This window comes from Andrena cerasifolii, chromosome 15 (assembly GCF_050908995.1).
Source record: "Andrena cerasifolii isolate SP2316 chromosome 15, iyAndCera1_principal, whole genome shotgun sequence".
Taxonomy (NCBI): Eukaryota; Metazoa; Arthropoda; class Insecta; order Hymenoptera; family Andrenidae; genus Andrena; species Andrena cerasifolii.
Genome location: NC_135132.1, coordinates 10374424 through 10390079, shown reverse-complemented (window position 1 = coordinate 10390079; position 15656 = coordinate 10374424). Strand labels below are relative to the sequence as shown.

The window sequence follows — 15656 nt, the reverse complement described above, 5'->3', positions numbered from 1 at the left end:
ACTTGGATGGGTAAAATGGATGGATGGATGGATGGACGGCGCAGGGGCACTAGCTAATCGCCATCGGGCACTAATGCACTCGCCACACGATAGCGTATGTTAATGACGGTGTTACGATGTTGAATAACGCGGGCCTGCCACGAGAAAACTTGCTGCAACATTGCAGCTGTTTTTTATATATTTTCGAGCGCTGGATTCGAAGAAATACGGTTCAAATTTTGTGCTACGTCGATCCCTGGCGCAGGTGAATATTAGAATTCATTAGAATTTGGGGGAGATTGTGAATATTGTAATGCGTAGCCACGTCAGTTGTTTTGTGAGTTCAGGAATTTTTCTGAGCTTCATTGAATGTTGTGGAAAATTTGTAGTGATAGTGGATATTTCAGGGTGCTTTGCGTATTTTTAAAGAAGGTTTTATGAGTCGAAATTTTGCACCTGACTGCTGCAGGTGATGTGGAATTGCTCGGTGCAAAATGGAAGTGTGTGAGTAAGTTTGTTGGTGTATTATGGCACACTTGGTGTGAAGTATGTAATGCAGGTCTAATCACACCTGACCCAAATCTAACCCACGTAATTGAGAAGTAAACGAAACTAATCAGTACTTAATAGACTGAAGCCCTGGTTCAGGTTAAACATGCTCTAAATTCTAGACCTACCTAGAGATAAGTTTGAATCCACCACAACTCAAATATACGTACAGTGGCAGACAAAAAAGTTACCATTTTTTCGTTTTCTTTTATTTTTGTTATTTTTTTAGAAGCTACTTGCAGCTGTGCTGTGTTTAATATGCATATTCTGGTGGAGAATTGGAAGCTGTATGAAACCCAGTTGAAGCTGCATTTATTTAACTAGCAAACAACAAATTTATATGGCATTGAAGGGGACAATGCATTTTGGGGGTGGACAGAGGAGTCACCACTTTTATTACACTTCAAAAGTGTGTTGTCTTGCTTAATGTTGTGTAGGGCTTTTGTTTGTCAGATAAATAAATTCAACTTGAACTGGATTTTATACATATTGGGCCACGTGCTGCAGTTTTGAGTTAATGTTAAAAAGAAATAGAGGTAGAGTGGATCTGGAAAGTAGCTTTTTTGTCCCCCACTGTCCAAGAAATGAGGAAGAAAATCGGAAAGGTATCTATAAGTGAGTGGAGGTCACGTTCGACTTAAATAGATCCTAAGTGAGCAGCAGGGTTGGTCCTCCGATAGGGTCAACTACTAGTTACATATCAGCCAGGGTGGGTCCTGGCCCTGACTGAAATAATGGGTGGGACATGCCACCTATAATTCCAATCCAGTTCGCTCACGATCCAGCAGAGTCAAGGATCAACAGATGCACGAACCGAAGTTCGAATTACGTGGACACGAAGTAGGTCTACAAAGAAGCTTCCCGGCAGAGGGATCAATTATTGCTGCAATTACTTTTTCAAAGAGCTAGTCTATCGAGTGATCCACTACGCCACGCGACATATGGCATTCAGCGTCGAGCTAGATAAGATACGCGGCCACTAACGGCATCGACCAATTTATCCCCTAAAAACTGGACCAACGGTTACCACCATAATCGGTGTCGAAACTGACTGTTCAAAATATCCGTTCCACTAACGGCACAGTGCTGACTGGTACAGTACTGAATACTATAGTATAAGGACGCGTGTAGCTAGGAAGACATCAGGCTACCAGAAGATCTAGAAGGCTACCACGTCTTTTGGAACTCAAAGCTTTAGTACCCTAGGATTGGAATAAAGAAACATTGGGTCGTTTCGAGGATTATTAGATGACCACAATGTCCTGTGAAATCTAGACCACTAGTCTGAGTTTGGGTTAGGCAGAAGCAGGACGAAATTAGGAAGGTATTAGAGCACTTCAAGGACCACCAGAAGGTTCTTTGGAACCTATAAGACTAGTGGAATAGGTCTGGATTAGGGTCTGCTTCTTTTGGAACGTTAGTAATTTGAGTGCAATTCTATGGATTTTTATACAATTTTTCACAGATGTTCATAAATGTTTTCGTGTGTAAAAAAATGGACTTTAAAATTAAAATATCGAAAAACTTGACGATCGGGCGATAGAGAATACATTCAAGAACATCTGTGCAGAATTGTATAAAAATCCATAAAGTTTTACTCAAATTACAGCGTACACCGTTTCGGGAAACGTGGTTTCGAGAAAAACGAATTTAAAGTTTAGGGAATGGTTTGATATTTGAAAAAAATTGTATATATTATTCAAAAATGTCTCTATCTTCGTTGAAAATTTTTTATCGATAACAGTGTTTTTGTCACTTAGAAATAAATTCCCAAAGATAAGATATTTCTTGACCTGGCCAAGGTGGAAAAACGAGCGCGATATTTGAGATTATTTAAAGAGAAACCCTCAAATTATATTAATTGAAAACTTTATGCCAATAATTATAATTTTTGCCCATCGTACCTACACAAATTTTTATTTCAAATAACTTTTTGCAAATCTTTGGAACCTATAACACTAGTCCTCCCTAAATCTAGACCTATCTAGATGAAGAACCCACGTCCCCTGAAGCCTACACCACTAGTATCCTTAATCTGAGCTATCCATCCCCAGATGGCATCAAGAGAGACGTCATCCCTTTTCAAGGACCTCCAAAAGGTCCTCCTCCTCTGAACCCACGCCTCCAAAGCTGCAGCCTACTTCCCCAAGCTAAATTGATACCCTGAGACCCCAAACGTCCTCAAAACCTCCCAAACTGAACCTCTCAAATTCCACGAACCCTCCTAAGCTTCTCATGCCTAAGCAAACTCCGCATCGCCAGCCTCTGGAAGCTGTCCCAGACCTTACTTGCGACTCAAAACAGAGGCACCGTTTTCCAAGATGCACGCACGAGGCGCAGCTAGAGCTAGAGGCTGGCGAAGTGCATCATGCTGCCAAACTAGAGCGACGCATGCTAAAGATAGGTCGGGGGATCGACGTATACAGGCACTAGGAGGCCGACCTTGGCCTTAGAAGTTTATATAACGAGGAAGCGCGCGAATCGCGGGCTCAGTCGTGCTCTTTCCGTTCGATCCATCGATGCGAGACACTGTCCAGCCAAGCTGATCGACGTTTCCTACTGCACCCGATCTACCTATCTCCCTTCTTCGTCGAAATCGTCAACACCGGTTGCTCCTATACCGCGGTGCTCGTGCCAGACACGTTTCAAAGATTTCCTTCGCTCCGATTGGACCGGGAGCTTGAACAGGGCTGCGGGTCAGGGTTAGAGTTGTGACTGAAACCGGTGAATGTTGGTGAAGATGATAAAGAGGTGGGGTAGTTGAAGGGTTTGGGGTTTTCTGATGGAACAAGCTGGTTGCTGGAGCGATTATTAAGGCTTCTGGGATAAGTGGCTCGGAGGTGGACCGTCAAAGAGAACCACGGCTATTGCGTTTGAACGTGACCATGGTGAGTGGCCAGCAAGTGGCGTTTCCGGTGTGCGAGGTAAAAGCGTGCTCCCAATGACGAGAACTGCAACGCGTTTCTAACTGAGTCTGTAGTCTGACTGAGTGATGCAGTGGATGTAGTGTGGGTTTTAAACCGAGGTATTCTGGACTTTAAAGTTCTAGGGAGATTTAAGGAGCATTGTTAAGAGGGTTCAGGGGTTTCAGAGCGAAGCAGTTCATTCAGAAGTTTTGAGATCTAGGGATGTACGAGCCGAAAAATTTAAGAATTCCAGGGTTCAGAGATATGAGGAGCCAGAAGTTCATAAGTTTGTTAATTCGGGGTCCAGAACTCCAGGGGTCTAGAGATCCAGAGGCATTGAAGTCCAGAAATTTAAGAATTTAGGGATCCAGAAGTCCAGAAGTATAAAAATTCAAAGATCCAAAAATCTAGGGGCCTGCAAGTCCATAAACTCAAGAATTCGCGAGTCCAGAAACCTAAAATCCCAAAACCCAAATATCTCATTCCCCTTTAACAAACGCTCCAAGAATTCCGCCCATCCATAAACCTATCCACCTAAAAATCCCACAAATCTAAGAGCCCAACTACCCAGCACTCCACCTTACCAACTAGCAACCACCCACAAATCTACCTCCGCCTTTATAATCCTCGAACTCCAAGGACCCGCGGTTCCGCGAGTCCCCAAAGCAAAGCCTTCCGCGCGCGAAAATAGCCTGCATCGCGGTGTTTTTCCTAGAGCGGCTAGCTAAGGCCTGCTCTAATGTATGCCCGCAGGTAACGCGTGCGGTCTAGAATCGGAAGAAGGCGATGCGTCTGATTCTGCTATGGGCGTTGGTCGCCCTAATTGGCCGAGGTGACGGCAAGTGCACCGTAGTGGTGATCCCAGATGACGAGCGGTCGCTCGCCTACGCCTGTACGCACGGTGACCTGAACGACCTCGAGGAGATAGCCAGCGAGGCGGAATGGATAGAATTCTCCGTGTCGAGGCTCCACCATCTGCCGGACAACGCGTTCTGGCGATTCAAAAACCTGAGGCGGCTCTCCTTTTACAACTGCCACGTGAACTTCATCGATCCGTCAGCGTTCGCTGGCTTGGACAGGCTCGAGTGGTTGATACTCCACGGTACCAGGCTCCACGTGGCCAGGGCCGCGTGGTTCCATCCCCTCAGAAGCCTCAGGAAGCTTATCCTGGACAGGTGAGCCAGCCCGCGATTGCGTAAAGCCGGGCAGGTGGGTGTCGACGACCCAGTGCGTGGGTAATATCGAAAACGTGATGTCACGCATCCCGATCCGCGAGACATCTCCAAGAAAAGAGATCGTGGGATGAAATATGCAACGCCAGACGCGGAAGCGACTGCGCACTAGATCGGTCTCATTGAAAATCAATGGTTACGAGATAAATATGTCCTATACGGAGTGTGCCTTTCCTAACGCGCAAGATCGTTTCCAAGGCAATCGTAGGTTTTAGCAGATTTCGATATCTTGGTCGTAGAATATGTCGCATATTGTAGAGGAATGTTGCGGGTTCACAGAGTCGACTTTTTTTTTAAACACTTTTTTTCCGCTAACCGGAATGACCCCGTTTGGTTTTATACATTCACCTGCAAAGCTCGTTAACGATTGTTTCGCTGGAGAAGTATTATCCGAGAAAAAGAGTAGAAGGAAATGCAACGAAACTAATCGTGGATCTCGCGCTTTTTCAGATGCGGTTTGGAGGACATCGAGCCCGACGTATTTCGCGCGCTGCCCATGCTCGAAACTCTGGGCCTGCGCGATAACGACCTGGACTGTTTACCGACAGAGGAGCTGGTCTATCTGCGCAGCCTCAGAGCCGTGCGCGTGGACGGGAACCCGTGGCTCTGCGAGTGCCGACAGAAAATGGACCAACACTTTCGCGTTCGATCGATCACTCAGGAAGTAGAATGCTCTAGGAATGTCTACGTCTGCAGAAATGACCAATGCATGACGCAGATCGGGTTCCCTGTGTTAACGACGTCCTTCACCACCCAACGTTTGGATAATACCGACAGAGTAAGATGAATCCTCCATAGATAACGGTACTTCGACGATTACCTGCAATTAAAACTTTAGAAGGGACCAAACACAGATCTGAATTTCAGGAGCGCATCACTACTCACAGAAACGAATTCCAAACGAACGTGCTCACATCCCTGGACAGGCTGCCTGACAAGACCACTTGGATCGAGATTTCTGGATTAACGATAGACTCGCTGCCCAGATACGCATTCTTCCGTTTCGGCAACAGCTTGAGGAGCTTGGATCTAAGCGGTTGTCGCATCGGCAGGATAGAGGGCGGGGCATTCGCTGGCTTGCATAGGCTGCAACGGCTGTCCCTGGTTGGAAATCGGCTGTCCACAGTGGGGGCCGATTGGTTCCGAGATCTGGTGAATCTCCAGCAGCTTATACTCCATGGGAACGATATCGAGCAGATCGAGAGAACTGCCCTGTGGCACGTGGGAGGCAGCTTAAGGTACCTCGACATTCGAAACAACCGCCTGCGTTGCATAGCGATCGAGGAACTGGCTGAATTAAAGAAACTGGAGAGAGTGGACGCCACTGGCAACCCGTGGCTGTGTTCCTGTCGATCCAATATGCAGAATCTTTTAACGCAGAGAAACGTTGGCTTTGAAATCAACGCAGGGCGGTGTTACGAGAACGAAGAAAATATACCAGATGGCGCCAGCGGACAGGTACTGCGCTAGTCAACTTACGATGTAGATTCATTTAAATTTTAATACATATAACTTTGGAACATTCTACATTCTTTATAGTAGCCTTCACACCTTTTCTCGCTTTCGCGAGTCAAACGCGTTAGAATAAAAAAAATTGATCCTCAATTTTAAGGTTAAGGTCAATTTGGCGCGATGTACATTCTTTTAACCGTGACATTTAATTCTTTTGCCCCGGCTTGTTTGACTCTTATCAATGATTAACTTGTTAACTTTCTCGCGAAGAAGTCGAAATGGTTCGCAAACAACTTAGAAACCCTACCTGGTCGTTCTCTTCTGCCCACAGACGATCGTCGAATCCACCTCGGTGAGCTCGGGCAAGGTGCACTGGACCTCCTTCGAAGACAGCGTGAGAGAATGGAACGTGACAGTCGTCAGGCCTCCTCCCTCCAGACCACCAATAAAACACTTCACGACACCACAGCCGCCGTTGTACAACGGCTCCTGCTACGCCGAAATCACCACCCATCGATCCCAATCGATCTACACGTGCCGCGCGATCACATCGATCGAGGATCTGAACGTGATTCCGCCAACTGCACACACGATCCGCGTCGTTCTCTCGAAAATTACGAGAATCCCACCGAACAGTTTCGCGCGCTTCGACGGCTACTTGTCGAAGCTGGAGCTGCGCGACTGCGGCATCGAGAAGATAGAATCTGGCGCCTTTTCGGGCGCCCGTAACCTCGAGCATCTGTCTCTCCGCGATAATCAGCTGGACTCGATCAACCTCGGCATGGTCCAGGGACTATCCAACCTGAGGCATTTAGATCTGTCGCGCAACAACATCTACGGAATACGTAACGACGTATTCGACGCTCTACCGTACCTCACTAGCTTAGACGTCTCTGAGAACTCCATGAACTGCATCGGGGTCGAGTACATGGCGCACCGTTTGCGCTACTTGTCGTCCCTGCAAGTGGCGGGTAACCCTTGGAGCTGTCTGTGCGGCAGTAAGCTAGCAGAAGTCCTCGACACTCGAGGGATTCGTTACGACAAAGATGCTCTGGTGTTGAAGGAAGATTGCTGGAAGATCGTCACGCAGACTCCGTCGGTAACTGCAGCGACGCCTGCAACCACACCTGGTAGCGTAATTAAGAACGAGACCGTTGAAGGGAGTTGCATAGCCGACGAAGATGACGCAGGGATTCGTTACCGATGCTCGGGAGGTAATCTTCCATTGTTGCAATCGTTGCGAGGCGAAGCCACGGCGATCGAGTTTCTGCAGGGACATTTACCGCGATTACCAAAGGAGTGCTTCTTAAAATTTCCTAATCTGCGCGAACTCGTCATCACGAACTCTGGATTGGCTACCATAAAGCAGGGTGCCTTCGACGGATTGAATAAACTGGAGAACCTGACGATTCAGGACAATCCTCTGGAAATGGTAGACTCGTCCTGGTTCGTTTTGGAGAACTTGCAGAGGCTGGATTTACGTGGGAACTCGATCAAGTACATCGCCCCCGGGGCGTTCAGGCATTTGAACCGACTGAGTTACTTGAACTTAGAGGGCAACGATCTTAAATGCATTTTTACCAGCGACTTGAACGATCTGCCGGAGGTGTATATCGTCGAGTTCGCAGGGAACCCGTTGAAGTGGAGGTGCAGGGTGGAGCTGGAACAGTTCCTCGAGGCTCGAAAGATCAGATTCGTGAGAATTGAGAATTCGTGCGAGGGAAAGAAACTGGTGAGGAATCTTCTGCTTCAGAACAGGACAGATGGCTCGTTTGACTGCCCCTCTGAGTGCTCTGTGGCCACTAATTTCCACACAGGTGCCTTCTTTTCTGTATTTATGTTCTCGATACTGGCCACGTGGGCACACTAGTTGCGCGGATCGTGCTTGATACTTAACTATAACGCGAGTACAGTACAATAATGTAAGTATGTGTTCATTAACCTTTCTATTGTGTTTGGGGTTATTTAACCCGACCAGCTCTTTATTTCCGGCTAACTTTTTCATCTAGAATCTTATTAGAGACTTATCGCCTTTGTTACTTCCATGTATGCTCTTCTCTTCTATGGGATTTCTCGCGGGGTCTGTGTGCCCCGAACACAATTGGCGTAAGTTCCTCTGAACGCAAAAGAAGGGTTAAACAATGCAAAACAACGTTTTGCAAGGCCGTTTCGAATAATCAGCGAATTTAGGCGTAACGCTAATTTTTCTATGATTAGTTACTTAATGTGTAATGCTGTTGAGTAGCGGAGAGCTTAATAATCTTAACACGGATTTGGGTTAGGTCTGGGAGCACCTTGTTATCGCCACCAAATTTAAGGCTGAGGTCGTGAGCGGATGGCCCCAATGGTCCCCCGCTGTTTTCTGCTTTCGACGATTTTATGGCAGGGACTTAGCCTGTGATCGGTCCTGATAGAGCAGTGATTCCCAACCTGTGGGTCGCGAAGTGTTTTCGGGGGGGTCAACCAGGTTATTTTTAATAGTTGACGATTTTTAACGCATTTTAATATGGTTACATTGACATAGTTTATTGATGATGTAGCACTGAGTTTTCATAAATGAAAGGAAGGAAATATCGCAGGGTATTTGATTGTTATAAAAAAGGGGTCGCGATTAAAAGGAGGTTGGGAGGCACTGTGGTAGAGGACACGTGGGACTAAACAGTCCGGGCGACGGGCGATAGCTGATGACAGTGATGACCACATTGGGTCTCCTACGAGTGTTGAAGAATTGATTGTTTAGAGAAGGAGAGAGTGTGAGAATGGCAAGCGACCCGACGCCGTATCGCTAAAGAATTGGAACTCTGTTCCTGGAGGATCTGGCCACGGAGTGGGGAAGTCCTGGAACGAGCTTCCTTAGCTTTAGGGTGATTTTCTGACAAAAGTTTGTAATTTCGCGGGCTATTTATCGTCGATACGTGCCATAATTTGTTAAACAGTATTGTAGTTTATTTAGCTAGAGATAGCGTAGCTTGTTAATATTCCGTTTCAATTTAGTGGATAACGCTTACCGAAGGGAGCTTCGAAATTCGAAGTTTTTAATATAAATAGTACAACTTTTTGAAATGTACCTTGAGATTTCAGGCGAGGCATTAACTTGTGCTTGAATAATTGTCACTGGCGGACGCACAAATAAATTATGCAATTTAATCAATGAATTTAGCGTTTATTTCTTATTGGCGCACTCAGGGTGAGAAGCGATTCAGCGCAGTGAACGGAGGGGGAAACACCTATAGGAGTGGTGGTAATGTTCATGCACACCCAGGGTGTTTCCCCCTCCATTCACTGCGCTGAAGCGCTCCTCATCCTGAGCGCACTGTTATTAATTGCAATTTGTTAATAAACAAATGCTCTACGTTTGAACACAAATAAAAATTTATTAGAAAATGCCTGGCTAGCTCAGTCGGTAGAGCATGAGACTCTTAATCTCAGGGTCGTGGGTTCGAGCCCCACGTTGGGCGATTTCTTTTTTGAATTTTCAACAATTATTACACTTATCTTTTTTATCACAATCCTGAACTGCATATTGCGTTCTTGACGAAACAGAAATAAAGAATTTATCATGTGAACTCTGTTTCTATGGATTGCCTATAATGTCAAGTTCGTAGAACCTAACCTACCAGATATACTTATTTTTAAACGATACTATTCAGCTTCAATCCTCTGTTTGTTTGTTTGGTTCAAATCTAGAAACTCAATTTTAACCCACTTCCAACTATCCAATAGACTTGAAACTTTGCAGGTGTACGTAGTTTGGATGACAATACAAAATTATGAAAAAAACCCGGGGGTTTAAAAAAATTATCCAGTCATCAATTCATATAACCCATAGCCACAAATTCAAACGACTTGAAATCAGCCTATAATCACAAATCAAATCAGCATATAACCACTAATAAAAACTTAAACACTAAAAAGTAAATAATAAAAAAATATATAAAAAAAATTATATTGAACGATTTTATTTAAAATGCTCTAAAAACTAAAAAATAATTATTTTTCTGTATTACAATTTTGATGGTGTTTTTTCACTTTAAATAAAATCGTGGAGCAGAATCTTTCATAACAGAATATGAATCAATTTAAGACAGAATCAAGCGTCGAAATGAATTTGTTGTGAGATATCCTGCTCCACGATTTTATTTAAAGTGAAAAACACCATCGAAATTGTAGCACAAGAAAATAATTAGTTTTTAGTATTCATATTAAGGGGGTAGACACGGGTAATGCAGCGCGCTGTATACCGACACAATCTGGCCCGAAACATGGGTTCGGGATTTTTCGTTTTTCGTCCTTATATGAGCAGATTTGGGGCTGGGCGAGATCTCATTCGAAAGAGGAAGGTTCAATGCGGAGCGCTCTGCTCATGGTTCAACGAGATTGTGTTGATATGTAATAATATCAGTGTCCAAAGTAAAGCAAAAGTCGACAAAATATACCCGCAGAATCCAAGCATTTTTAGGTCACTAAAAGAGTTTTGTGACTCAAACGGTGAGCAGAGCACTCCGCATTGAATCTTCTTCTTTCGAATGAGACCTCTCCCAGACCAAAATCTGCTCATATAAGAACGAAAAACGAAAAATCGTGACTACATTCCCAAATCAGAGTTCCGCCATATTGGCGATAATACATAGCAAGTCACGTGACAAATTTAGTTGAGGTAGTAGATACGAGATGGCGCCTACTCGGGAGGACTGCCAACGTGGATTCATAGCAAAACTGAAGCGATAGCTGGATATACGAGCCACAATAAAAGCATGATGGAGTCAATGTATGCATTTTCAGACGATTGTAGGTTAGGTTATATTCATTTTAGGCATACATTGACATAGGAACTGCTGGGAATTGTATACATTTACTAAATTAACGCTTTTATCGTTACATATACATCACTTGAAATCGCTGTCGTATTTATGTCATAGTAATTCAGGCAGTTAGAACAACAACGGACTAACCTACCTTAAAAAAAAATTTCCTATTGTACATCGATGGCTTACAATTAGTGCACACATATTGTATGTCCACTTTTAGCGTTTTTGAGAAAAACAGGCTCAAACATTCAATGGTACTTTATAATTACATAAATACTTTTTGCATTATTGTAATATAGGTATCACTGAAAGTATGTAATTAGTAGTATAAGTTAGAATCTGCAAAATTATAATAATAACTCGACAATAATGCTTGGAAGTTGGACATGCTATTGTAACCAAGTACAGAGGAGGACATACTATACTGAATGATATTATATAAAAATGAATGAAAGGAATAATACTGGAAATAATCTCACTTCAATATTATATTTATTTTTAAAGTCAAGTTACTAAAAATATTTTTCAAGTTACTAATATATTATACATTTCCTATGTACTTTACTGATATGTTAGTAGAATTGTACAGCGTTGAGATGTATTTTACATGAAATAAAGGGGAATTGTCTTAAATTAGGAAGATAATTATATTCTTTATATGTTTTGCCTGAAATTAGTTGTATTTTCTATAATAGACAAATCTATTTGTTGTATTTTCTATAATAGACAAATCAGATTGCTAAAAATATTTTCTTCTTGTTACAGATTAACCTTGGGAACATTTCTCGGTAGACAGGATTGAGGAACTTTAACTGAGACAAATGATGGAAAGCTGATAGTGATTTTATACATAAAATGAAGTGAAATTATATATTTTATACTTAATAATAATACAATATTAATCAGCATTCATTTCTACATACTTATATTAATTTATTGTAACACTGTAAAAGCCTTTTCTGCAAATAAAATGGGAAAAACTTGAAAAGAACTGTATTATTATTTAGAAATACCTTTTACATATTCCTATCCAAATTCCAAACCTTTGCAGCTTCGATTCGCAACTTTAAAGGTGACGCCTTTGAAACTGAAATTCAGAATACCTCTTTTCGCTTCATGTTCTCCTGATACCTGGGCCAAAATCTGGCAAAAATTTTCAGAATGCACAAAATTGGGCTTTGTAACAGGAGAACATGATGTCGAAAGAGGTGGCACTAAGTAATGTCTCCGGAGAGAGAGTCGAGGATGCCTTCGCAGCTGAAATTCAGAATACCTCCTTTCGCTTCATGTTCTCCTGATACCTGGGCCAAAATCTGGCAAAAATTTTCAGAATGCACAAAATTGGGCTTTGTAACAGGAGAACATGATGTCGAAAGAGGTGGCACTAAGTAACGTCTCCGGAGAGAGAGTCGAGGATGCCTTCGAAGCAGAAATTCAGGATACCTCTTTTCGCTTCATGTTCTCCTGATACCTGGGCCAAAATCTGGCAAAAATTTTCAGAATTCACAAAATTGGGCTTTGTAACAGGAGAACATGCCGACGAAAGAGGTGGCACTACGTAACTTCTTCGGAGAGAGAATCGAGGATGCCTTCGCAGCTAAAATTCAGAATACCTCTTTTCGCTTCATGTTCTCCTGATACCTGGGCCAAAATCTGGCAAAAATTTTCAGAATTCACAAAATTGGGCTTTGTAACAGGAGAACATGCCGTCGAAAGAGGTGGCACTAAGTAACTTCTTCGGAGAGAGAATCGAGGATGCCTTCGCAGCTAAAATTCAGAATACCTCTTTTCGCTTCATGTTCTCCTGATACCTGGGCCAAAATCTGGCAAAAATTTTCAGAACGCACAAAATAGGGCTTCGTAACAGGAGAACATGATGTCGAAAGAGGTGGCACTAAGTAACGTCTTCGGAGAGAAGTAGAAGCCTTGAGCGAAAGTCGATAGAGTTTGAGAGTAGTGAATGGCATATTTAAAGTAGTGCTTTAATGCGAAGATTTTTAAAACCACTCTGCGTGGAAGGATCTTTTTAGGTGTTCCTTTTAGCATGTCTTTTATATGGGATTTGGAATAGGAAGGAGTAAGTAGAGCTCGTTAAATAAAAAAACTCTTTTACCACTTAGCTGCAATTTATTCAAATAAGTAAAATGCAATACAATGAAATGTTACAAGTGTAACTGGGTTAGGTCTGGGTTAGGGGAGGGTTAGGGGTATCCGTTAGGGACTTCTCCACGTAGAAAAAAAAAAAAAAGGTCTGGGTTAGGTCTGGGGTCGGCTGAAGCAGTATCAGTCGAAAATGCAGCCGGTTTAACGTCTTCTATGTAAAAATTCCTTACCTGTAAAGCAGAAATATACACGATTAATAATCGCTCTAGTTACAGTATGTGAGATTAGTTACATCGCATCAGGGGGACCAAGCCGTCTTTGTTTGGCTGAAGTTTTCCCGTTTAGTTAGCACCGCATCGGTAGTTCGATTCGCTGAAAGAAAGGTTATGTTCTCGAACACGCAAAAGGTTGGTACATTTATTTATTTACGATCTGAGGGCGTGGGCATCTTTTGGGGGCTTTATAGATTATTATGCAATTAATTTGCAAAATAAAATTGTTTATTTATTGCTCGAAGAAGTTTTTTGAAAATTTAACAGTAGGGTAAAACAGAACACCCAATCCGAGAAAATGGCGCTGCGCGCCATCTATCGGAACGTGACCAAAAGTGGCGCCCCCTATTGAAAAAAAAAAAAAAGCAACTTTGCCAGGCTGTATCTCTGTTCCAAGTGCAGATAGAACAAAATCGTAGAGGAAAATTTTGCACTGTTTAATAAACTCTATCATCCTGCGCAGTTACTTTTTTCGTAGGTGCGGCGGTACACTTGAAAACTGCATTTGAACTCATTTTTTAAATGGAACCATACAATTTTGTTTTCATGAATTTATTCCTTGCGTTATTCTGCGTATAAAAAGTATAAGGTAAGATAGTCGAAAACTCAATAGCTTACGAGATATTTAATTTTATATAGGAAAAAATATTAGTACGAAGTTTCATCGTTTGGGGGCGCCACTTTTGGCATATTTCGTAATAAAATTAAATATCTCGTAAGCTATTGAGTTTACGACTATCTTACCTTATACTTTTTATACGCAGAATAACGCAAGGATTAAATTCATGTAAACAAAATTGTATGGTTCCATTTAAAAAATGAGTTCAAATGCAGTTTTCAAGTGTACCGCCGCACCTACGAAAAAAGTAACTGCGCAGGATGATAGAGTTTATTAAACAGTGCAAAATTTTCCTCTACGATTTTGTTCTATCTGCACTTGGAACAGAGATACAGCCTGGCAAAGTTGCTTTTTTTTTTTTTTCAATAGGGGGCGCCACTTTTGGTCACGTTCCGATAGATGGCGCGCAGCGCCATTTTCTCGGATTGGGTGTTCTGTTTTACCCTACTGTTAAATTTTCAAAAAACTTCTTCGAGCAATAAATAAACAATTTTCTTATCAGTATTGATTGCCAAAAAATTTCTAGTGTTCACAGAAGAATCCTATGGTCTCCGATTGCAAATAAATGAATAAATAAAGGTTTAGCGTGTTCGTGAAAATAACCTCTTTCCCAGCGATTTTAACTTCTAAAGGCTCTTCCACGCAAGAAACAAACACTTTTATTATTGGAAATGATTGCATAATGATCTACAGAACCTCTAGAAGAGACCTGTTCCTTCAGACTGCAAATAAATAAAAAAAAAAAATTTGTATACTCCGATTACATGACTGTTCCGGTAAGTTAACCTATTATGTTTATAAAATTATTTTACCTAAATACTTTTAGTGGTGCAATTTAAAGTACGGACACCTGGTTACCTCCTACAAGCACCGCAAAATATTCTTTTCAGATCGAATTATTATTAACGATTTTTGGAGCCGACAAAAAGAAAATGACAATATTCTGTGATTAACGGAAATATTCATTACCGAATAATGTGAATTCTGTAGACTTCAAGTTATCGTTGCAGTTTGTACATAAACCTTTCTGACAACGCGTAATGTCGCAAAGCACCGTTTGCTTGGACACAGAATTACGAAAGTTGAGGCCCACAGAGTTGTACATGCTGGGGCAAATTCTAAACATATCAGACAATTTTCAGAATGCACAAAATTGGGCTTCGTAACAGGAGAACATGATGTCGAAAGAGGTGGCACTAAGTAACGTCTTCGGAGAGAGAATCGAGGATGCCTTCGAAGCTGAAATTCAGAATACCTCTGTTCGCTTCATGTTCTCCTGATACCTGGGCCAAAATCTGGCAAAAATTTTCAGAACGCACAAAATTGGGCTTTGTAACAGGAGAACATGATGTCGAAAGAGGTGGCACTAAGTAACGTCTTCGGAGAGAGAATCGAGGATGCCTTCGAAGCTGAAATTCAGAATACCTCTGTTCGCTTCATGTTCTCCTGATACCTGGGCCAAAATCTAGCAAAAATTTTCAGAACGCACAAAATTGGGCTTTGTAACAGGAGAACATGATGTCGAAAGAGGTGGCACTAAGTAACGTCTTCGGAGAGAGAATCGAGGATGCCTTCGAAGCTGAAATTCAGAATACCTCTTTTCGCTTCATGTTCTCCTGATACCTGGGCCAAAATCTGGCAAAAATTTTCAGAACGCACAAAATTGGACTTCGTAACAGGAGAACATGATGTCGAAAGAGGTGGCACTAAGTAACGTCTTCGGAGAGAGAATCGAG

The 15656-nt window shown here is 42.5% G+C and overlaps 1 protein-coding gene, 1 long non-coding RNA gene and 1 other non-coding gene across 5 annotated transcripts; 2 read left to right on the top strand and 1 right to left on the bottom strand.

Moving 5' to 3' along the window:
• The first annotated feature begins 106 nt into the window (after window positions 1-106).
• LOC143377151 (uncharacterized) lies at window positions 107-9273 on the top strand. 3 transcript variants are annotated; one of them, XM_076828143.1, is made up of 5 exons: window positions 107-244; window positions 4188-4609; window positions 5117-5444; window positions 5534-6124; window positions 6450-9273. In XM_076828143.1, the coding sequence occupies exons 2-5, from the start codon at window positions 4221-4223 to the stop codon at window positions 7986-7988; spliced, it is 2847 nt and encodes a 948-aa protein (XP_076684258.1). In that variant the 5' UTR covers window positions 107-244; window positions 4188-4220; the 3' UTR covers window positions 7989-9273. The 3 variants fall into 3 exon arrangements, with proteins under 3 accessions (XP_076684258.1, XP_076684256.1, XP_076684257.1); XM_076828141.1 differs by lacking the exon at window positions 107-244 and adding an exon at window positions 3004-3416; XM_076828142.1 differs by lacking the exon at window positions 107-244 and adding an exon at window positions 3004-3452.
• Window positions 9274-9503: 230 nt separating this feature from the next.
• Trnak-cuu (transfer RNA lysine (anticodon CUU)) lies at window positions 9504-9576 on the top strand. Its single transcript has one exon. It is a non-coding gene; the product is annotated as a tRNA-Lys (tRNA).
• Window positions 9577-13035: 3459 nt separating this feature from the next.
• Window positions 13036-14852, bottom strand: LOC143376837 (uncharacterized). Its single transcript, XR_013087176.1, has 2 exons — window positions 14733-14852; window positions 13036-14642 (listed from the first exon to the last, which is right to left on the bottom strand). It is a non-coding gene; the product is annotated as an uncharacterized LOC143376837 (long non-coding RNA).
• Between the last annotated feature and the right edge of the window lie 804 nt (window positions 14853-15656).